The sequence below is a fragment of the Ursus maritimus genome, unplaced genomic scaffold (assembly GCF_017311325.1).
Source record: "Ursus maritimus isolate PB19 unplaced genomic scaffold, ASM1731132v1 scaffold_6, whole genome shotgun sequence".
NCBI classification, from domain to species: Eukaryota; Metazoa; Chordata; class Mammalia; order Carnivora; family Ursidae; genus Ursus; species Ursus maritimus.
The window spans coordinates 74,921,010-74,946,170 of NW_024426774.1; the positions used below are offsets into that span (position 1 = coordinate 74,921,010).

General features: G+C 41.5%; 1 protein-coding gene across 1 annotated transcript in view; it reads left to right on the forward strand.

Moving 5' to 3' along the window:
* The window catches only part of VWA3B (von Willebrand factor A domain containing 3B), a 210,124-nt gene that overhangs the window by 76,421 nt on the left and 108,542 nt on the right, over positions 1 to 25,161 (forward strand). The window contains exons 8-11 of the mRNA XM_008699794.2: positions 3,327 to 3,514; positions 11,002 to 11,156; positions 17,637 to 17,775; positions 18,858 to 18,989. Coding sequence (XP_008698016.2) covers positions 3,327 to 3,514; positions 11,002 to 11,156; positions 17,637 to 17,775; positions 18,858 to 18,989 — 614 coding nt within the window. The remainder of the gene's footprint in view (positions 1 to 3,326; positions 3,515 to 11,001; positions 11,157 to 17,636; positions 17,776 to 18,857; positions 18,990 to 25,161) is intronic.

Genomic DNA, 25,161 nt, shown 5'->3' on the forward strand with positions numbered 1-25,161 from the left:
TTGCATTTCAGATCCCAAGGCAGTCTGCTGTCGGAATTCCCTCTTGCTCAGGGGACTTCAGTCTTTTTCTTATTGAAGGCCTTCAACTGAATGGAGGAGGCCCTCTCATGATATGGAGAGTCATCTGTTTTACCCAAAGTCTACTGATTTATATGGTAATCTCACCTAAAAATACCTTCACAGAAATACCTAGAATAATCTTTGACCAAATATCTGGCTACTGTGACCCAGCCAAGTTCACACATTAGATTAACTATTGCCATGGGGAGGGCAGTTATGGTGATAGGTCCTTGATGACCATGAGCCACCAGGGAATGAGACCTTGAGGGTAGGAGTGGGCACAGGTAAACAGTGCCCAATTTATCTTTTGGCTGTGGCTCTGGCTATAGCAGTGATGTTTCAAAAGTATTGGCCAGTAGGTCTTGCTCATTAAAACATGTTTTGAGATCGACAAGTAGGATGGAGACAACCAGGCACATTAATTCTGTGGCATAGAGGTGATCTGCTATGTGCTTCTCCTGAGAGTAACTGAGAGAAAATCTTTAGCAATCTCTCACATGGTATAGGATGAGCTGTGAGCTCTCATCTCTGTCATAAATGAAAGTATTATACTAGGCTCTGTGGGTGAGGATTTATGTAACACTTTTAATTAAGATAACTGCAGGGGAATGGAAAGAACTCTTTAGTAAGTGACTCTAATGAGTGAATAACTTCCTTCCCCTCCCCACCTGAGGAAGATGAGTTTCAGCCACTAATTGGTGTAATTAGCACTGAAAGTGGGAGATTTCCCCCTTTCTCTCCTTTCTTCAGCTTTGGATCACCTAGGCTCTTTGTTTTTGCATGCTTGGCTGCCCCTTCTTTCCTTTATGAAGTTCAAGATGCCTTGGGGTGTTCCTTGAGTCCCCTTTTCAGAGAATAATTCGGAGCCTCAATCATGTCCTCAGGGTGACTGTACTGCCTGGTCCTGGGTGAAGCTAAGAGTCAAAAGTTAGTCTCTGGTTCTTTAAAATCCCTTGTTAGAATTGGTTTGATGTGTTTTTAGGAAGTCCTTTGGTGGTAAGCTTGAATTTATCATTGAGAAAAGGCTCTTGTCTTTTTAAAAGAGGGCAACCCCGAAACAGAGCAGAAACATATGCTAATTTGTGTGTTGCTATGGACATAATTGAATGAAAATTTTATTTCCTACTATACCTGTTAATCAGAGAGAAGGGAGGGGAATAAAGTAGGAAGAAAGAGGAGAAAAAGGCTTAGAATGTAATTAACAATAATTGAGGAAAAATAGTCACTCAAAGGGTTTTTCCAAGGAGGCTGATCCTACGGACAAAAATGGCTCTGTTCTCTTTGCTGTTTCCCTGTGATGCAGGAGAACATGGAGGAGAAACCTCAGGGATCAGAAGCTCTGGGGAGCCTCTGATTTGAGCTCCCTGTACAGGGTAAGAAGAGGCTTTGTGAATCACATAGAAACCAACTGCTGGTAACTGGAGACAGTGCACAAAGGGGCTTTTGATGCCAGACTGGTTTAAAGTTCAAAAGCCAAAACCAGGCTTCTTTCAGAAGTCCTAGCTCTAGTAGGTTTAAGTGCATTATTTAAAAGGTGTTCTATTAAAATCTGAGGACATGGCTCACATGTAGCATTACTTGGCAGATCCTTTATATACTACTGAGAAATAGTTGACTCTAAAGTATTTTATTCCTTCAAATCCTCTTCTGATTTTATATCCCCTTAAATATAATAATGGATAAGTATGGGTAGTGTTTTTATTTCTCTGATATTGAGAGCTCCTTTTTTATTAAAAGTATAATTGAATTTGAATCTGTATCTGGTAGAAGCATAACTGATGGGATCACCAAATCATAATTTAGAATTCTCTTTCCATATTGTTGTAGTTGCAAAGCTTGGTTGCACAGTATAATCACCCAGGGGAGCTTTGAAAAATCTCAATATCCAGACCATTTTAAAAAAATGGGTAGGGCCCAGGCATCAGTATTTTTAAAAACTCAGAGAATTCCAGTGTCCAGGGTTGCTTTGTAGGGCTGGTAGACCTGATCTGCAGTAGTACATGTTATAAAAAAAAAAAAAAAACAACCACCCACCTCTCTGCCCAGCACCCCCTGCTGGTCCTCCTGGAGCTCTGCTGGTCTCGATGGAACTAAGAGCTCAGGGTCCTTTCTGCCTTCCCTCCAGCGGCATTCAGATAAATGTTTGCCAGTCCACTTACTAGAATAAAAAAAAACTCTGATTTCCAGATTCTGTAAATACTCCCAGCATGATCAATTTTACCCTACCAATGTGGTACCAGGGAGCATGGGGTTGGGAGAAAAGGTATACAGTTAGCTCCCATTGGCCAGTGCAAGCCCGCTCCAGACACCAGTGCCTCCTCAGCTTCAGATTTGCTCAGCCCCTCCTCTGTTCTCACCCCCAGATACTCCTGTCTTCTTTAGGTAGCACTAGTGGTTTGAGCCACGTAGATGAATACTTTTCTGTTGTATGGTGTTCTGCTCAGCTAACATAGCATCTCCCCCCACTTAGAGATAACCTTTGGAAAACGCCAAGGACAGGTGTCAAAGGCTGGGAATATTTGAGCAGTTAGCATTCTGGGTTGTACTTTAACCTGTGAGCCTGTCTAAGGTGAGTTATAGATACAGCTCTAGGTGCTCTAGGTGCTTGAGCTGACTAGAGGAGGTTTCTGAGCCTGCTGAGTTGAGGGCCAGGCTCTGAATCAATCAATTCACCAAAGCTAACAGCGGAGCTCCTGGGAGGCAGCCTGCCAGCCTTCTCTGGTTGACTGACTTCTACCTCAACAGAAGTTACATGCCCCTAATTCTCGTCCCCACTCACCTCAAAGCACTTCACATGACTTTTCTCATTGAATCACTTCCACACACGTAGGAAGGCCAAGCAGATGCTATCTTCGATCTGCAGGTAAAGAATTCTGCTGAAGGTCAGAGAGGTTAAGTGCTGTGACTCACCCAAGTTTGAGCAACTTAGCCAAGCCATAAGCGTTGGAGCCGTGACTTGAACCCAAAGCTTCTTACCCCAAGTTTAATGTTCTCCTGACACACGGCCTTGGTCTGTCAGCCATCTCCATGGACACATGGGGCAGGCAAATTAGGTAGAGAAGGAAGTGAGATGAAAAGCAGCAGATTCCAGCCTTCTAGTCTTGTGAACTAATTCTTTGCCAGTCCTTGTTTGGAAGGCATGCTTCCTGAAATGAATATAATCTGACAAAGAACATGTTCTAGCTTGGTAAATATTAAGTTGAGGGGGCAGTACAAATGGCTTATAGAATATGAACGGCACTGATGAACTGTAATTCCAAAAATAGAATCAGGAACATCCTCTGCGACAAACCCAGAGGACACCTGGGACTCCAAGAGGTGGCTTCAGAAATATGGCTTGAAAGCCCAGAAGCTGACCTTTTATGACGTCCTTGCTGACTGCTGCTTCCGCCATGCCGATGGAGTCATTGACGTGAAAGCCAAACCAGAGGATGAGTCCGTACAGACCAATGCGGTAAGTGAAGTGAACTCCTGGGCCAGGCTGTGGGCTTCCCTTGAGGTCTTGGGTGGGTAAGGCCTCTCTCAGATCAGAACCCAGGTTGAAAGGCATCATGGAGGGAAACCAGCTTGGGTTTCCCTGAAGGAAGATAGCCTGTGTTTCCCAACTTGCACTTCTCTGAATGGGACCTGTGGGAGTAGAGACCAAGTCTGGGAATGGTTTCTGAATATAAGTGGATTATACGATAATCATACATAAGCCAGGAGCTGGGTTTGTAGAAATTCAGGCATTATGAGTCTCAGAATTATTCAGCCTTTACAAAAGAGAAGCCCTTTGTTTCCCCATATTGAATGGAAGAGAGAAAGTGCTGGTGAAGATGCCCAAAGCAGGCATCTCTGTGGTCCTCTTATATGTCACTCTCTTAAAGATGCATTAGTCTAGTGACTACCAGCCAGCACCTAGGGGATTCCCAGTAAATATAAAATCAAATCCTCTGGGAAACAAACTGAGGACTTCAGAGGGGAGGGGGATGGGGGATTGGGCTATTGCATGGTGCACTGGGTGTTATACGCAAATAATGAATCATGGAACATTAAATCAAAAACTAAGGATATACTGTATGGTGACTAACATAACATAATAAAAAATTATTATAAAACAACAAACAAAAAACCCAAATCCTCTAAGGGATTATAGCACCAGAAGGGTGTATATTGAAAACTTTCGAAAGGTATATTTCAATTGTGTTAATGGGTCTGGAAGGAATACAGCTTCTCAAAGTGCCTGACTCTGGCTCACAAGTGAAGGGTAATGAATGAGTGGGTCCCAGACTTTAGCAGGCGTGAGTCAGTGGGTTTGAGGTGGGGCCCAGATGATGCTGAAGCTGTTGGTCCAGAGGCCGTACTCTGAGAAACACTGATGTGTAGACGGTACTCAGAAGACTATCAAAAGTTTATTCTGTTCCATTGGTCTATGTGTCTGTTTTTGTGCCAGTACCATGCTGTCTTTGTAGTATAGCTTGAAATCCGGCAACGTGATGCCCCCAGCTTTGTTTTTCCTTTTCAACAATTCCTTGGCGATTCAGGGTCTTTTCTGGTTCCACACAAATTTAAGGGCTGTTTGTTCCAGTTCTTTGAAAAATGTCATTGGTATTTTGATCGGGATGGCATTGAAAGTGTAGATTGCTCTGGGTAGCATAGACATTTTAACTATGTTTATTCTTCCGATCCATGAGCATGGAATATTTTTCCATCTTTTTGTGTCTTCTTCAAAGTCTTTCAAGAGTGATTTGTAGTTTCTAGAATATAGATCCTTTATGAGAATTACGGAAAGACTAAAAAGTATCACAATATGAAACAAAATCAGGATAAAGTGAATATTCTAAATTTGAAAACTTGAAGGAAAGCTCTTTTAGAAGGTAATGAAGGCCCAGGCACACATTGTGAAGTGAAAACTGCAATGTGAACAACAGAGCAGATGTGCCAGTAAGGGCATCCCAGCAGACTACTGGAAAGGAAATCAAGTTCCTCCAATACACTGTCACTTAACGTGTTCTCCAAGGCTCCCATTCAGTGTCACCCCTGAGATGGCTGTCAGTCCTACAGAGGTGAAACCCGTCTCTTTGCCACTCCTTAGGCTGGCTGACCACTGGGCTCAACACGTCTTCCTGAGGAAGGGCTCTTTCCTTGGGGGCTCCATCAGCCACACTATGTGGTGTTTTAGCCCTCTTATTGCCATATGTTTACAACGAACTGCAAGGAGGAAAATGTAAAAATTGGATGAGAAAAATGCAGAATTGGGGCGCTTGGATGGCTCAGTTGGTTAAGTGTCTGACTCTTGATTTCAACTCAGGTCATGATCTCTGGGTCGTGAGATTGAGCCCCACATTGGACTCCACTCAGTATAGAGCCTGCTTAAGATTCTCTCTCTCCCCCTTTTCCTCTGCCATGCACAGTCTCTCTCTCTCAGAAAAATTAATAAATAAAAAGAAAAGAAAAATGCAGAATTGACGGAAGACTTGTTTCCTGGCTTGTGTACCAGGATGCTGAGTAATTGCCATGTTGCAGGGAAATCTCATTTGTGGGTTTCCTCCCCCAGCACAGTTTTCTGATTTTGTAGTCATTATTCAGTAATGTTATTAGTTCAGGAAATCGTATGTAACTAGATTTTCGTTTTTAAAATACATTAGGCCCTGAATATTTAAAAATATCAATCCCTGTCAATTTAAACATAGCTTACTGTGAGCTGGTGATGATGTGGTATGTTTAAGCCCATCTCTAAAACTGATTTCTCCTTACTCTTTCTTGACGATTTTGAATGAAATCTTACAGGGACAGTTTGAAGAGTCTGGCTTCTAAATGGGGAATTTTATCAATTTTCTTGTGCTAAAAATAATATAGAAGTTGAGAAGTGTACAGTACAGCTATCTTCACTCACAGATATTGATAAAAAAGGGACTATTTTCAGTATTTGGGGCTACATATCTGAAACTGGATTTACACCTAAATTTGTGATGCGTGTGAGGTAGGGAGTAACTGAAGCTGTGAAATAAGTTGATTATTTAGGGTTCCCCCAAATTCCCACTGGGCAGGACCCCCTAAACTTTGAACTATAAAAACTGGTTTGTAGGGATGGATCCAGGAAACGTGTTTACACTGAGAAATAAGTGACCAAAAAGTCCTTGCTGTGTGGTGTTTCTAAGATGGATGAGCAGGTATGAGGAAGAAACAAAAATGCATTTCCAGGTAAAGGGTTTCAGGCAAAGTCTAGCAACCTAATATTTGGGGCACCCCTTAAGTCACATTGCATTCATAGGTGCTTATGCTGCTTGTGCACAAAGCCAGCCTTGATGTTCACAGACCCACTCCAGTCTCACCATTTTATTCCTCTAACTAGGTGTCAGGCTGTGTGGTCTGGATTTGGAGTAAGAAGACCCGCGTGCAAATGCTACTTCTCCAGTTACTAATTAGGAGATGCTGAGCAAATAATTTAACTGTTTGAGTCTTACCTTCCACATCGATAAAATGAGTGGTGTAAAGTCCAAATTAAAAAATGCATGTCTGAGCACAGTGCCTGGCACTTAGGCAATGCCCAGTAGATGGTACCTTCCTTCCTTCTTTTTTTTTTTTTTAATTGCGAACGTTGTCAATCAGAAATGAGCATTTATGGAATGCCTGTGTGTTTTACACATAAGGTGAATATTTGTGCACTCATAGCATACACAAGAAGACAAAGTCGCAGGGCCTCTGAGAGGTTGGCCATGAGACGGCAGGGTTTCAACTTCTATCTGCTGGGCCCTCACACTGCGCTTTTCCCATTCTGACACTCTGCTGTCTGACACCTGCATTCGTGTAACATATGGTCTGGTGAGTTTCCATCTGGAAGCACATAAGGCACAGCTGGAAAAGGCCATGTGACAGGCTGGAGAATGGGGAGAACTCTTGTGTAGCAAGAACATGGTGAGAACAAGAGAGGACATCTTTCTCCTTCCATCCTTGTGTTGTGCCTGAGATGTGATTCCCCCGGTGCCTGTCTTGGGAACATCAGGACTAATCTCATGCCCTGCAACCCTGTTCACATCAATCAGCACCAGACCTCCCAGTTCTCATCCCTGTGTGGCTCTGACATCCCTTTTCTGAGCCTCCTCCATTCCTCCTTGCCTCCTAAATTCCCTCCACTGTGCCCTCTGGCACTAGAAGTTGTCAGTACCCCTACTACCGCAAGGGCCCTGCAGTGTTCCATTCGCCTGCTTGTCTGGATTCTCTCTTGAGGACCCTGGTTTCTCTCTCATTCGCCTTGGACCTTGCAGGGGGGAGAGGTGAGTGGTAGCCTCATTCCTCATTGCTGTTTCTTGATCATTCTCCCTCCTTCTTCCCATGTCATCAGAATGTACCACCCACGGCACCACCTGTAGCTGACATCTTCTGAGCCCCAGGTCATCCCCATCAGTAATTGAAGATTATAGCTTCTGGCATGCTGTCACTGGCTCCAGCCATTTTTAATGTCAATCCCATGAAAATGACCCTCCCCACAACCCGAACTTTCATTTCTCTGACCTCCTCTTCTCCAGAGACTTCCTCCTATGCCCCCTCTCTACCACCCTTGCCACAGGCATCCCCTGATCTTGTCATTACAAATAACGCTGCCATCATAACCACATAATCAATTCCAAACGTCCCACTTCCGACCTCTTTTTTTAAGGTCATTTCCTCTACACCCTAATTCCAATCTTTCAACCCCACTGGGATTATACATTTTGTTGTTTCTGCTCCCTGTTCTCTATCCTTTTGTCCCTGTCATACATGTTCAACTACTTTCCCTCTCTTACATTATTGTGCTCATTTGTGAAACCCCAATCCTGGTTAAATTCAGCTGTCAGCCTTTTCTGCCTTATAGCTGTGCAGATGACTGCATCAGAAGAAATCGGAGAAAAGCACAGCTGCAGTGCCTGGCTTCCCTTTAAATTCCTAACCTCTAACTTCACGCGGATCTCTTGTGCTGCCACCAGTCCTCCTGTGCTTTTCCAATCCACTTAGTTGCTCATTCTCCAAGATGTCTATTCTTTTCTCCTCAGACTTCAAATATCTTCTCCTCTTTGCTCACTCTCAGCAAGTGACCTTTGCTTCCCATTTCGTTGAACATTGCAGTGAACATCCATGAACACCCACCTCATATCTACAAATCCCCCAGCATTTGCACCTATATGTTCTACCCTTATTTCTTCTAGGATGGCTGAATTGTCCCCACTTTTGTCTAAGACCAACCCCTCAATGTGTGCACTGATCCTTATTCCGTATCCACTCATTCTCCCCCTTTCTATATCATCAATATTGTTCTCATTTCTGGATCTTTCCCACCAGCACACAAACATGGTGTTCTTCCTCACATCTTAAAAATACAGTTTTTTGGTGCACCTGGGTGGCTTAGTTGGTTAAGCATCCAACTCTTAATTTCAGCTGAGGTCATGATCTTGGGGTCATGAGCTGGAGCCCTGGGTATGGAGCCTGCTTGAGATTTTTCACTCCCTTTCTCCCTCTACCCCTCCCCTGCTCCCCACTTGCACTTTCTCTCTATATAAAAACAGTTTTTGACCCCCATATTTACCTCTGGTTCTACCTCATTTGCCTCATTCCTCTGCTCTTCTTTAGAATTCAACTCCTCAAGAGTTCCATACGTTCCCTTTCTCCAGTCTTGCAGTTTTCCCATGCCTTCATGAATGCACTCCAATTGGGCAAGGCCCCCTCTCCACCAAAACCCACTCTTTCCAGGGATACCTGAATTGCTAAAGCCAGCCGTCAGTTCTCAGTCTTGCTCTTACTTGACCTACTGTCAACATCTGATATCGTTGGTTACTTCCTTGAACTTCTTTTGCTTGCAGAGAACATACTGTCCTGTTTTCCAACCACCGACTGTATATTGTCAGTGTTCTTTGTTTCTTCTTTCCCAGGTTCCCAGCCTCTAAATGCTGAAGGGCCTCAAGGTGCAGTCCTCAGACCTCTTCTCTCTGTGACCATTCTTTACATGATCTCATCCAGTCCTATGGCTTTTAATACTGTGTGCATGCTGGTGACTTCCACATTTGAATCTCCAGCCCTGAGTCCTTCCCTCAACTCCACCTAACTACTTGCCATGTCACTGGGATGTCTGATAGGCACCTTGAACCTACCACACCAGTCAGGTCCAGATCTTCCCCTTCAAGGCTACTCTTCCATAATCTTCCTCCCATCAATTCATTGCAACTCCATTTTTATAGTTCTCTGGGCTGAAAACCGTAGAGTCATTCCTTAAGTCCTCTCCTTTCTCTCATACCCACATCTGACCTCTCATTAAATGCTGTTAGTTCTATCTTCATAATGTCTATAATTCAGAATCTGGCCACTTCTCACCACTCTCGAACTACCCCTTGTCCATGCCACCTAACAGATCTCCTGACTCCCTGCTTCTGCCCTTGACTCTCTACAGTCTATTCTCAACAGAGTAACCACAATATCCTTTACTAATTTATTTATTTTTTAAGTCAGCTCCATGTCTAGCATGGAGCCCAATGCAGGGCTTGAACTCGCGACCCTGAGATCAAGACCTGAGCTAAAATTGAAAGTTGGACACTTAGACAGTTGAGCCACTCAAGCGTCCTACCACAGTATTCTTTGAAATGATATTTTTATAATTAAGTTTTAAAATAAAAAATAAAACTTAAAACTATAAATCATGTCAGTTGTCTAAGAGAGTAGAACTTAAAATAGATAGATCATCCTAAGAAAAAAATTCGCAACTGTGTGGTGGTGTTACCTAAATTTATTGTGGTAATCATTTTGTACTATATGCATATGTCAAATCATATTGTATATATAATATAATCTTATATGCCACTCATATCTTAATTTTAAAAAATGTGTCACTTCTCATGTTAAAGCCCTTAGGTAGTTCCTTTTTCACTCAGAGGAGAAGCCAGAGTCCCTTCCATCAGCTAGTAGACTTTATGGAGTCTGCTTCTGGCCCTCCTCCTCATATTGCTCTAGCTTCATCTTACTCCTTCCCCAGCTCACTCTGGTTCGACTATACCAACCTTCCTAAAATTCTACAATATGCTAGGCAGACTCTTACTCTTACCCCAGGGCTTTTGCACTTGCTGTGTCCTCAGACTTCCCCCCCCAGACCTCCATATGGCTACACTCCTTGTTTCTGCTGGTCTCATATTTATTCTTCTCTTTAGGGCTTTGTTTTTTCAGGTTTTAACTTCTTCCTTCTCCTGTCCCCTGTTCTCTATTTTCTTCTGTAGCATTTGTCATCATTTGACCTTCTGTGTAATTGTTTATTATCTAGCTCTTCCCCTGTAATGTGAGCTCCACAAAGGCAGGAATTTGGTCTTTGCTTATGGATTGTATTGCTGCTGCCTACAGAGTTGTATTGCTGGTGGCTTTTTGTCCTGCTTGATAAACTCATAAATTGGTTGGGTGAGCTCTATGTGGGAAGCCATTGTCCTCAGACCAGTTTTGTATGTACCAGTAGAGGGCGCGAGGTGTGGAATGGGGGTTCTTGGCTATTTTTTTTTCATTTGGAGCTGGGAGTAACAATGGAAAGATGTTTTATGTGAATCTCAAGTCCCACCTTCTCTAGATAGTCTTCCTGACCCTCTAATCCATGAGGATGCTTTCTTCTTTGCCAGATTGCCCAGTTATTATTGTCTCAACCCAGCCTTACTAACTGTGTGAGTGTGTGTGTGCACGCGTGCACACGCGTGTGCATGTGTGTGTTTCCCTGCTGGAAACATCTTCTCTGGGGCGCAGATGGGATTGCACATGTCTTTCTGACCATCGTGCATGACACCTGGCACAGGGCTCTACATAGAGCAGGCCCCAGTACATGTTTTGTTGAACCAACAGTTGAATGATTTTACCATGGGAATGAGTGCTAAGAGCTGTATAAATAAGGCAGAGATGGGATACCATCTGGAGATGACCTTGAATGGTCTGAGTGGCTTCTGTCCTTTGTCTTTTCCTTAGGAGACCAACAAGAAGACAGTCCATGCAAAATACTGCAGTAGATTTGTCCATGCTCCCTGGAAGGATGGGAGCTTAGTCCACGTCTGCATTACCAAGGAGAAGTGTACATGGTACAGTGAGAGAATCCACACAGTCCTTGCCCAGATTCAGAGGAGGTTGGTATATTTGCAGAAGGGTATAAGTAGTTTAATCTCTCTTGAAATTCAAATCTACTTGACCTCTTCGTAAAAGCTTAACTGTGAGAAACAGTCAATTAACACTGCTAAGTCAGGGTTGCCATCTGATTGATCGCTTGCTGGTGGCCTTGTTGTTAACAATAAAGGGGGATATTTGGATCCAATTCCAAGCTGCCTTGATGCCAGTGCAGACTCTTAAAAACAGCAAGCAAAGGTGGTTATGTTGGTTGCATATCACCATAGGAGGCTAAGGAATTCTTCAGCTCATGTCTTGCATTTTTTGTGGGCCATAGATATACTGCAGGTTGTATTACCCCTGTTCTCTGGACTCTTTCAAGGCAAGTTTTAACAATGTTGTGAAGTATTTGAATACAATGGGATAATATATATGCAGCTAAAAAGAACTTCACAGATCCCTCTCAACCCTGCTGGTTCTTCAAGTCTTCCAGTGCTAATGCAGCTGATGTACTAATGCTGTGACCTCAGCATCAGCCCCGTGGGGATGATCTACCCTAATGCTTTCACCTCCCTGATGGCAGAGGACAGCTTTAGACCACAAAGACCAAATCCATTTATGTGCATGGCTTCTGAGGTCAGGTAGAGCTGGATTCTAATACCAGCTCTTCCACTTGCTGTGTGACCCCGGGCAAGTTAGTTAATGTCTTTGTGCATCCTTTTCTTCATTTATAAAGTGGGAGTAATAATGCCATTTTTAAATATGCTCTATGGATTGGATTAGATACTAAATCTAATGAGTATAGGCCAACCTGAAGTAGCCAGGTGAAAATGAGCGCCCCCTCCATCCTTCCATGTTTTCTGTTAAAAAATCACAAGCTGCAGATCCCTGTCTGCTCTTCTATGAGCTCTTCATAGCCCCAGTTTCTCAAAACCCAGCTGGTGATGGGTAACTCAGAACAAATAATAATCGTTTCTGGAGTTTTCTCTGCTAATGGTTTTGGGGCTGACTTTTGGGGAGAGTATTTTGTGTTTCAGACCTGGGAAAAAGGATGCTGTTTAAAAGACACTCCACTTGGTCCCTGTCAGGTCTGTTTGTCCCTCTCTACCCCCCAGGTATCAGGGGTTGTTGGGAAATTCTCTCCGCTCTTCTGTTTTCCAGAAGTCTTTGTGGAAAGTTGGTACCATCTCTCCCTTAAATGTTTGTAGAATTCATCACTGAGGCCATCTGGGCCTGGAGTTCTCTTTGTGGAGGTTTTTAAGTATGTATTCGATTTCTTCACATGTGCATAGAACTGATGTTAGTAACTGATGTCATCTTTATTGTCAGTCTGCTGGAGGTTATCCCTTTTATTTTTTTAAAGCAAGAAACAGATTCTTTTCTCTTTTTTTAAAGATTCTATTTATTTATTTGATAGAGAGCAGGAAAGCACAAGCAGGGGGAGTGGCAGAGGGAGAAGGAGAAGCCGGTTCCCCACTGAGCAGGGAGCCCAATGCGGGGCTCGATGCCAGGATCCTGGAATCATGACCTGAGCCAAAGGCAGTTGTGTAAGCAACTGAGCCGCCCAGCTGCCCCTGGAGGTTATCCATTTTATTGATCTTTTCAAAGAACCAGTTTTTGGTTTCAGTGGGGTTTTTCTCTGTATAGTTTTCCCCTTTCTGTGCCATTGATTACTACTCTTTATTATTTCTTTCTTTCTCATTAGTTTGGGCTTAAGTTTCTTAAGATGGATGCTTAGATCACTAATATGAGACCTTTCTTTCTTTCTAATATAACCATTTAAATTTTCTTCTGATACTGCTGTCGTTGCCTCTCACAAATTATTCGCTTAAAAATGTTTTTGAATTTCCCTTATAATTTCTTCTTTGAGCAAAGGTTATTTAGAAATAATGTTTATTTTTCAGGTATTTGTGGATTTTCCTGATAGCTTTTAATTTCATTATGGACAGAGGGATACTGTATGATTTCAGTTCTTATAGAGACCTGTTTTGTGGCCCAGAATATGAAGAAAAGCTACACGATCTGCTTTTGTTGGGTGGAATGTACAATAAATATCTCAGTTCAAGTTGACTGAGAGTTTCTTTTGGTCTTCCATGTTATCACTTATTTTTTTTTAATTGTTCTATAAATTGTTGAGAGAAGAGTGTTGAAATCTCCAGCTATGGTTGTGGATTTGCCCATTCTTTTTTCAATTCTGTCATTTTTTCCTTTATGTATTTTGTAACTCTATTTGTACGTGCATGTACACTTAGGGTTGTTATGTCCTTTTGATAAAACAACGCCTTCATTATTATGAAATGTCCCTTTTTATCTCTGGCAGTATTCCTTGTTCTGAAATCTGCTTTGTCTGACATCAGTAGAGCTGCTCCAGCTTGCTTTTGATCATTTTCTGCATGGTTTATCTTTTTTCTATTTTTTTTACCTTTACCTGTTTGTGTCTTATATTGAAATAAGTTTCTTATAGATAGAACATATGTGGGTATTGTTTTTTAAATCCAATCTGACCATCGCTGCCTTTTTCTTAAGCTCCATATTGTTCTCAGAAACAAACAAACAGACAAGCAAACAAAGATAATGTAGGGATTTAAAAAAAAACCTGGAGAAAACCAACCTATTAATCTCAGACAGATAAAAAATACCACACTCAGAAAGTTGGTAAAGATTGTTATGTAGATAGATAGATAGATAGATAGATAGATAGATAGATAGATATTAAGAATTACAAGAGCTCTCCAAAATATGATAGCCAAAATGAACTATTCAGGGACATCTGGGTGGCTCAGTTGGCTAAGCTTCTGCCTTCGGCTCAGGTCATGGGTCCTGGGATCGAATCCCACATCAGATTCCTTGCTCAGCAGGGAGCCTGCTTCTCCCTCTGCCTGCTGCTCCCCCTGCTTGTGCTCTCTCTCTGACAAGTAAATAAAATCTTAAAAAAAAAAACTCTTCAATGGGAAAGCTGGAAGATGAAAGCAGTCTCTCAGAAAGCAGAACACAAGCATTCCATGGTAGATGTTAACATACATGCATACATACAGATAGATAGCTTATGGACATGTATAAAATGAAGGGAAGGTCCCACAAGAAAAAATTTCAGAACTGTAAGACCAGTGTTTCCAAATCAAAAGAAAGTTGCAAGGAATGTCTAGAAAATGAGTAATAAAGAGCCATCCAGGATGCATCATCACAAAATTTTAAATACTAGAGATAAAAGATCCTAAAAGCTACCATTTTCCCCTCCCCAACCCCTGGTTTGGTTTTTTTTTGGTTTGTTTCTTTTAATCATTTGGTTCCTTTCACCCATTTTTCCCACCGTGCCTCTTGCAACCACCAATGTTTGTTCTTTGTATCTATGAACTTATTTTTTGTTTTCATTTTATTTGCTTTAGATTCCACATATAAGAGAGATAATGGTCTTTGTCTTTCTCTATCTGACTCATCTCACTTAGGTCCATCCATGTCGTTGAAAATGGTAAGACTTCATTCTTTTTTATGGCTGAATGGTATTCCACTGTATGTATATACCACATCTTCTTTATCCATTCATCTATGGATGGACACTTGGGTTGTTTCCATATCTTGGCTCTTATAAATAATGCTGCAGTAAACATAGGGGTGCATATATCTTTCCAAGTTAGTGGTGTCTTTTTTGGATAAATACCCAGAAGCAGAATTGCTGGATTGTGTGGTATTTCTATTATTTTTAAGTGTATTTATTTATTTATTTTAGAGAGAGAGAGAGAGAGGGAGAGTGCACAAGCATGAGGGACAGAGGGAGAAGAAGAGAGAATCTCAGGCAGACTCCATGCTGAGCGTGGAGACTTGACATAGGGCTTGATCTCATGACCCTGAGATCATGACCTGAGCTAAAACCAAGAGTTGTATGCCTAACTGACTAGGCCACCCAGGCACTCCTTCTATTTTTAATTTTTGAGGAACCTCCGTACTGTTTTCCATAGTGGCTGCACCAATTTGCATTCCCACCAACAGTGCATGAGGGCTCCCTTTTTTCCGCAACCTGGCCAACACTTGTTATCTCTTATCATTTTGGTAATAGCCATTTCTAATCTCTGCCTTTTAATTGGAATATTAAGATCATTTCCATTTAATGTGGTTATTGGTAGGATTTAAATCTAAGATCTTGGTGTTTGTTTTTTGTCTCACCTGTTTGTTCCCTTTTTACTCTTCTACCTTCTTTTGTTGGAGTATTTTTTATGATTCCATCTTATCTCGACGGTTGGCTTATAAACTCTACCTCTCTATTTTGTTTTGTTGTGTGTGTGATAGCTTTAGCATTTATAGTATATATCTTTAACTTACCACAGTCTACTTTCAAATAATATTTCACTTCTTCTATATCATAAAAATCTTACAACTTCCATTGCCCCTTCTGTCTTTTTTATTTTTGTCCTACACTTTATTTTCATATATGATAAACTCACAATACATTATAATCAATTGTCATATAAATAGATTTAAAATGAGAATTAATATATTTTCTATTTATCCACATATTTGATATTTCTGTGGCTCTTTATTCTTTTGTATAGATCCTAGGGCTGGTCTCTTGGTAATGAATTACCTCAGCTGTTTTAGTCTGAAAGACTCTAATTTACTTTTAGAAGATTTTTTTTTGTTTTGCTTTATATAGAATTGTAGGTTTACAGTTTTACATTTCAGTACTTTAAAAATATTTCTCCATTGTCCTTTGGCTTGCTTGATTTATGATGAAAACTCCTCCATTATTTTTATGTTGTCTCTGGGTGCTTTTTTAAAATCTTTATTGTTGGATTTCAAATTATTTTTTATGATGTGTGTTGGTGTTTTTTAAAAATTTTTTTCATTTTTCTTCTAAGTTCTTTGAGCTCCTTGCATATATGGGTATATTGTTTTATCAAAATTGGAAACATTTGGCCATATTTCTCCAAATATTTTTTCTGTTTTCCTCTTTCTCCTTTTTCTTAGTTTCTATACATGTTAGACTCCTTGATATTGTTCCATGGGTTGCTTATTCTCTATTTTTTTAAGGCTTTTTCTCTCTCTGTTTCATTTTAAATTGCTTCCTGTTGCAATGTCTTTCTTAAGGTTCCCTGATCTTCTGCTAGTGTAATGTCTGTTAATACCATGTGGTGTATTTTTTATTTTGGTAATTGTACATCTCTGTAAGTTTCCTTTCATATTTTCCATTTCTGTCCTTGTTCTGCTTATACTTTACCTTGCTGAACGTATGAATTATGTTTATCATAGCTGTGTAACATCCTTTTCTACTAATTCCAGCATTTTAGTTATTTTAGGGTCTGTTTCTGTTGATCTGTTTTTCTTCTGGTTATGGGTCATATTTTCCTGCTTCTTTGTATGGCTGGTAATTTTTTACTGGAATGCAGACATTTTGAATTTTACGTTCTTGGGTACTGGATTTTGCTGTATTTTAAAATACATATTCTATGATGCAGTTATGTTCCTTGGAATCACTGGGGCTTGCTTTTAAGAGCAAGTAATGTCTAGGGCAGCCTTTAGTCCAGGGCTAATTTGGTCCTACCACTAAGGCAATACCATTATAAGGACTCTACTTGATGTCCCATGTATTAAGGAGGCTTTCCCACTCTGGTTGTTTGGAGGATGAAGTAGCTCTGTGTAAGCTCTCAGGTGTTGGTCTACTTACTCCGTTATGGTGGTTTGTTCCTTAGCTTTAGTAGTTTCTTCACATGTATGCCCTGATCATTACTTAGCCAAACTCTTTAGAGCACTCTCTGCAGATGGCCAGAGCCCATTGTCCCTCCCTTTTTTCCCCCTCTCTCTTTCTCCATTCCTCCCCACCCTCTCTGCTTTTATGCAGCAACCTCTTCTGCATTATTTTGCCCTACAAAGTCTAGTTGCCTAGGCTTGGTGAACTCTGAACTCAGTTTCAGGTATTTTTTCCATTTGCCCTACCCCCTCCTCCAGGTCTTGGCTGAGGCTGTGAACTCCATTTACATCCTGTTATGGGACCCTGAGTCCCAATCACAGAAGCAGTCCTGCTCATACAACTTTCTGATGCTTAGTTATTATAGGGATCTGGGGTTGCTTGATATTGTCCATAAGCTTCACTGAAGCTTCAGGAATATGCTGGCATTACTAACTTGACTGTCAGGGTCAAGTCAGCAGGGTTAAAAGAACAAGTGGTCTGAAGTCATAGCTGAGAGATTCAAACTATCAGACGACAGGAAGTAATTTACTTTTGGCTTTGGAACCCAGTATTGGGTTTATTTTTCTGTCCTATTGATTTTCCTAGTTCTGTTTTACTTGGATTGATGATGGAGAAGTGGAGGGGTTTGGTGGCAAGGGAGCCAGCCCAAATGTAGGATTTTCCACCGAAAACCCTCCAAGTGAGTAATCCACTCACAGAAGATTGTGCATAACCAATATAGCACAGCTTGGCCTCTGTAGATGTATTATTAAGTTCTTAGGAAGATGCTGACATTGCCCACAGGCTCTAAAAATTCACTTTTAACCTATTTCCTGTCTAGGATTAAGTGGCTCCAGGATAGAAGTCAAATCCTCTTTGGAAAAGTACGTGATGATTGCGTCTATGTCCTCATTGATACATCTCACTCGATGAAAAGCAAACTGGACTTGGTGAAGGACAAGATCATCCAGTTTATACAGGTTAGATGGAGCTGTCAGGTGCATGGCTTTGGGGGCCTTTGTATCATGAACACGTCTGCAGCAGCCTTCACCTGCACTGGATATGAGAAGTGCACAGGCGAGGCTTGCACTCAGCATCCACAGGAAAGCCACATTAGAGAAAAGCTCCTTTTTGCCAGTTAGAGAATCATCAGTTCTCCTTTGCAAGCAGACCCTTCCTGGGGCATGGTCCTTTCTGTAAACACATGGGCTGCTAAGGGAGTTTCAGTGTCCACTGCTCCAGGTTTCCTCTGTCCTGAAATCTGTGGGATGCACACATCTTCATTGTTTCCCAGATGCTCTTCAGCTCAGCATTTTTATTTTGATTTCCATTATTTATTAGTGGTGTTGCATGCACCAGCCCCAGAACTGATGTGCGGGGGGAGTGTAGGCTGATGGTTAGGAGCTTCTAGTTCTTATTCTATCTATGCTGCCTCTGAGTTGTGTGACCTGAAGCCGACTGCTTTCCTAACTCCTGGTCCCCACACCTACAGATGGGTATCCTGGTACTGTCACTAATTAGTGGTACAATGGGAGTGTTACCACAGACAGAAGAGCATTGTGGGGAGTGTTCGCAAGTGTGAAATACAGGTTTTCATTTGATAAACCTCTGTTGGAGAAATATGGGCTGGTAGAAGGCAAGTGAATAGATGTGTAACCAAATAATAACCTTCACGAAAACATGATTACCACAACGATGACACCATTTTGGATGTCTCTTCTTTAAGCAGATTGCATTGACTGTGAGTATGCGGTATACCGTCGATGCTGGTATTAAAGACAACAACATTTAATGTCATATAATATATAAAAACTTATGCATGTATGGGACATATATAATATATTCATATGTATATACATTTGTAAAAGTGTAATCTCCAAACCGTGTAAATTTTATTGAAATATTTTTTGTACTAGAAAAGATTTTCTCTCTCGAATGTAATTTTTAGCTTTCAGAACTAAAAATAGGTATCATAGTGATCGAATTTATCAAACTATGACCTGTCTTAACCTTTTCTAACATCTGAGTGTTGTTAGGGTTAAATAATAATTTTCTCTTACAGGAACAGCTGAAATATAAAAGGAAATTCAATTTTGTGCAGTTTGATGCCCAAGCAGTTGCCTGGCAGGAAAAACTTGTTGAAATCAATGAAGATAATTTGAGAGGAGCTCAGTCCTGGGTTAGAGACATTCAGGTAAGAAAGATGGAGGCTGGGTCTGGGGGATGAAGCCTGACTTGGTCCCCTACTGAGGTAATTCACGCCATGGAAATTCTTGAGAAAGGTCTCTGAGTGCCAAGATGGCAGGGGTTTCACACACTCATTTTGTTTACAATGGTCACATTAATCTCAGCTCATGAGTCACTATCTTAACATTTAGATAAGACTTTTTTCACAACGCACCATCTCCAGAGCTGCCCTTGGCTCAGATCTCAGCCCCTTTATGAAGATAAATTTCAAAATTTATTTATTCTGTACTCAAACCTTCGTATTTGAGATCTTTCTGAAACCTCACTATTGTTTCAAATAATATATTGCAGCTATTTTTAACAGTGGGTTTTGTTCCAAAGTGGTGAACTGGTGGAAACACACAGAGAGAAGCTGGAGAGGGCAGCAGCAAGATACACTGAGAAAGTGAAATAAATTCTTCAGGCCTGCCTTTTACTTGGAGAACTTTAAAGCTACCCCTCTTGGCATTTATACAGACTACTAGGAAGGAATTTCCTTTCCTTAAATTTTCTCTTGTCTTGAACTTATCTTAATTTTTTATTTTTATTTATTTATTTATTTTTTTAATAATGATTTTTTATTATATTATGTTAGTCACCATACAGTACATCCCCGGTTTTCGATGTAAGGCTCGATGATTCATTAGTTGTGTGTAACACCCAGTGCACCATGCAATATGTGCCCTCCTTACTACCCATCACCGGTCTATCCCATTCCCCCACCCCCCTCCCCTCTGTAGCCCTCAGTTTGTTTCTCATAGTCCATAGTCTCTCATGTTTCATTCCCCCTTCTGATTACCCCCCCTTTCTTTATCCCTTTCTTCCCCTACTGATCATTCTAGTTCTTATGTTCCATAGATGAGAGAAATCATATGATAGTTGTCTTTCTCTGCTTGACTTATTTCACTAAGCATTATCTCCTCCAGTGCCGTCCATGTTGTAGCAAATGTTGAGAACTCATTCTTTCTGATTGCTGAGTAATATTCCATTGTATATATGGACCACAACTTCTTAATCCAGTCATCTGTTGCAGGGCATCTCGGCTCCTTCCACGATTTAGCTATTGTGGACATTGCTGCTATGAACATTGGGGTGCATATGGCCCTTCTCTTCACTACATCTGTATCTTTGGGGTAAACACCCAGTAGTGCAATGGCTTAATTTTTTAAAAAGTTCTTTTCCCAGAACCATATAGCATTCCAGATATTTGAGATAACACTAAAATTGAAACTAAGGACTCTTCTCAAAAAGTCTGATGTAGATCGCAAACATCTTTTTTTTTTAAAGATTTTATTTATTTATTTGACAGGGAGTGAGACAGCAAGAGAGGGAACACAAGCAGGGAGAGTGGGAGAGGGAGAAGCAGGCTTCCCACTGAGCAAGGAGCCCGATGTAGGGCTCGATCCCAGGGCTTGATCCCAGGACCCTGGTTTCATGACCTGAGCCAAAGGCAGACGCTTAATGACTGAGCCACCCAGGCACCCCCCACAGACATCTTTAAAATAGTTTGGTGCCTGCGTTTTAAGTCCCAGATTTGACAGGAAGCCACAAGTGGACATCAGTGGACTCCTTGACTATTGCTTATGCTGCTGTCATTGGGATATACGAGAGTTCCCTTGGGATTGGTTTTTTAAAAAATGGGAGAAGGAAGAAATATATTGTACAAGAAATAATGATGCCTGTAAGATCTTGATCTAACTGGCCACCTTATCCTGGGGAAGAATATTCAATTCATACCCAACTTGATAAATTTACTGTTTTAACCAGTGAAGTTACTTGAGTTATATGCTCCCTCCTTTTACAGACTATATGTAATAGTTAATTCAGAGCCCACTAATTTAGGGTTCATCATAAGAAAATATTATATATGTAATATCATTAGATAAAAACATTAATGGGGTGCTGCTTTATACAAAAATCACTAATGAATAGAACGAGTCATCTAAATGGCTAAAAATCAAAGTATGATTCTGTTCTCTTCAAAAATCTTCATGGGGGGGTGTCAGAAAAAGATGGCAGAGGAGTAGGGGACCTTTTTTCAGCTGGTCCCCTGAATCGAGCTGGATATCTACCAGATCATCCTGAACACCCACGAAATCAGCCAGAGACGTCGGAAGGTACATCTGGATCTCTACAAATGAACATCTCCAGTGCTGAGTATTGAGGTACAAAGCGGGGAGCCATGAATCTGAGCACAGATATCAGAAGATAAACGGAAGGGGGAGGGAGCCACCGCGCTCGGACACCGAGAAACAGTAGCCACCTGCACTGGGGAGCGGGCAGGACTCTTGGACTGGCACCCGAGAGAAAGCAGACTGAGACCGTGAGCCTGGGAACACGTGTGCAACCAGACTGAAAACTGGAGGTCTGGAGCACGCACTTGAACTAGACTGAAACTGGGAGCTCGGGAGCCCACGCACGGCCAGACTGAAAACCGGAGCTACGGAGCACTCACCGGAATCAGACTGAAACCAGGAGCTCAGGAGCAGACGCGCATCCAAACTGAAAACCGGAGCTCCGGAGCGCACACTCAAACTAGACTGAAACCGGGAGCTCAGGAGCGCGCGCGCAACCAGACTGAAAACCAGCGCTCTGGAGCAAGCGTGAACCACACTGAAACAGAGAGCTCGGGAGCGCGCACAGGAAACGTGGGCGGCTGGCGGTGTTAGAAGCACAAAGGACAGAGACATGCCAGCCCTGAAAGCGAGGGCTGGGAGAGTGGCAATGGGGTGCACAACCCAGGACGCTGCGGGGATTTTAGCAGCACCAACAGAAACAGAGTTAAAGTGGCCAGGAGATCTCAGTGGAGAGCAGACTGAGATCTCTTTGTTCTGAGACAGAGGCTAGGATACGGCCACTGATGCTCTGACTCTCAGAAGAGGCACAGAAAACCGCCAGGGAAAGCCGCCAGAGAACAAAAGCCCAGAAATACCGGCTCACATTGTGCCCATCCCCATCCCCCCTCACAGGGGATGGGGCAACTCTACTCCAACAGGGTTGCCTGAGTATCAGCGTAGCAGGCCCCTCCCCCAGAAGGCAGGCTGAAAAATCAAGAAGCCCACTTCTGTTAAGGTCCCTATAAAACAAGTGCACATTGCTTTGGTCCTGGTCAATTATTTGGGCTCTGTACATCCCCACAACCTCTCCTCATCAGAATGAGGAGGAGGAGGAACCTCCAACAAAGAAAAGATACAGAGTCTATGGCCTCTAGTACAGAATAATGGATATGTATATAACCAAATTGTCAGAAATGGAGTTCAGAGTAACAATGGTCAAGATGATGTGTAGGCTTGAAAAAAATATTAATGAAAATATTAACGAGAATATTGAGTCTCTAAGGGTGGAAATGAGACTGAATCTGGCAGAAATTAAAAATGCTATGAATCAAACGCAGTCTAAACTAGATGCTCTGACGGCCAGGGAAAATGAGGCAGAAGAACGAATTAGTGAATTGGAAGATGGGATGGTAGAAGAGAAGGTAAAAACAGAAACTTGGCTCAAAAAAATCCAATCTCAAGAATGTAGATTATGGGAGATTACTGACTCAATGAAATGTTCCAATGTCAGAATCATCGGCATCCCCGAGGGGGTGGAGAAAGAGAGATGTCTAGAAGATATTTTTGAACAAATTGTAGCTGAGAACTTCCCTAATCTGGCAAAGGAAACAAGCATTCGTGTCCAAGAGGCAGAGAGGAACCCTCCCAAGATCAATGAGAACAGATGCACACCACGTCACATCATAGTGCAATTCGCGAATATTAGATCCAAGGATACAGTCTTGAAAGCAGCCAGGGGGAAGAGAATTCTCATGTTCAGAGGGAGGAACATCAGAATAACGTCAGACCTGTCTACAGAAACCTGGCAAGCCAGGAAAGTTTGGCATGGTATTTTCAGAGCTCTAACTGAGAAGAACATGCAGCCAAGGATCCTTTATCCAGCAAGGCTGTCATTCAGAATTGACAGAGAGACAAGGACCTTCCAAGACCAGCAGAAACTGAAAGAATATGTGACCACCAAGCCAGCCCTCCAAGAAATATTAAGGGGGGTTCTATAAAAGTATAAAAGACCCCAACAGTGATACAGAACAGAAATTTACAATCTATAGAAACAAAGACTTCACAGGCAACATGACATCATTAAAATCATGTCTCTCAATAATCACTCTCAATGTGAATGGCCTAAATGCTTCCATAAATGCCACAAGGTTGTAGATTGGATAAAAAGACATGACCCATCCATTTGCTGTCTACAAAAGACTCATTTTGAACCTAAAGATACATCCAGACTGAAAGTGAAGGGATGGAAAACCATTTTTCATGCCAATGGACCTCAAAAGAAAGCTGGGGTAGCAATTTTCATATCAGACAGATTAGATTTTAAACTAAAGACTGTAGTTAGAGATACAGAAGGACACTATATTATTCTTAAAGGATGTATCCAACAAGTGGATATGACAATTATAAATATCTATGCCCCCACCAGGGGAACAGCAAGATACACAAGCCAACTCTTAACCACAATAAGGAGACATATAGATAAAAATACGTTAATAGTAGGGGACCTCAGTACTCCACTATCAGCAATAGACAGATTACCTAAGCAGAAAATCAACAAAGAAACAAGAGCTTTGAATGCCATACTGGAACAGATGGACCTCATAGATATATACAGAACACTACACCCAAGAACAAGAAAATATTCTTTTCGAATGCGCATGGAACTCTTTCCAGAATAGACCATGTTCTAGGTCACAAAACAGGTCTCAACTGATACCAAAAGACTGAGATTATTCCCTGCATATTCTCAGACCACAGTACTTTGAAACTGGAATGCAATGACAAGGAAAAATTTGGAAGAAACTCAAACACTTGGAAACTAAGAACCATCCTGCTCAAGAATGATTGGGTAAACCAGGTAATTAAGAAGGAGATTAAGCAATTTTTGGAGACCAATGAAAATGAAAACACATTGGTCCAAAAACCTATGGGACACTGCAAAGGCAGTCCTAAGGGGAAAATACATAGCCATCTAATCCTCACTCAAAAGAATAGAAAAATCTAAAATGCAGTTTTTGTATTCTCACCTCAAGAAGCTGGAGCTAGAACAGAAGAACAGGCCTCACCCACACACGAGAAGGCAGTTGATCAAGATTACAGCAGAGATCAATGAATTAGAAACCAGGAGCACAGTAGAGTAGATCAACAAAACTAGAAACTGTTTCCTTGAAAGAATAAATAAGATCGATAAGCCACTGGCCAGACTTATTCAAAAGAATAGAGAAAGGACCCAAATTAATAAAATTATGAATGAAAGGGGAGAGATCATGACCAACACCAATGAAATAGGAAGGACGATTAGAAACTTTTATCAACAAGTTTATGCCAATAAATTAAACAACCTGGAAGAAATGGATGCCTTCCTTGAAGCCTATACACTACCAAGACTGACACAGGAAGAAATTGATTATTTAAACAGACCTATTCATTATGAAGAGTTTGAAGCAGTGATCAAAAACCTCCCCAAAAACAAGAGTCCAGGGCCTGACGGATTCCCCGGGGAATTCTACCAAACATTCAAAGAAGAAATAATACCTATTCTCCTAAAGCTATTTCAAAAAATAGAAACAGAAGGAAAACTACCAAACTCATTCTATGAGGCCAGTATTACCTTGATCCCCAAACCAGGCAAAGACCCCATCAAAAAGGAGAATTACAGACTGATATCCCTGATGAATACAGACGCTAAAGTTCTCAACAAGATCCTAGCTAATAGGATCCAACAGTCCATTAAAAGGATTATCCATCAGGACCAAGTGGGATTCATCCCTGGGACGCAAGGGTGGTTCAACATTCGCAAATCAATCAGTGTGATAGATCATATCAACAAGAAAAGAGTCAAGAACCATATGATCCTCTCAATAGATGCAGAAAAAGCATTTGACAAAATACAGCATCCTTTCCTGATTAAAACCCTTCAGAGTGTAGGGATAGAGGGTACATTCCTCAATCTCATAAAAACCATCTATGAAAAGCCTATAGCAAATATCATTCTCAATGGGGAAAAGCTGGAAGCCTTTCCCTTAAGATCAGGAACACGACAAGGATGCCCATTCTCGCCACTATTATTCAACATAGGACTAG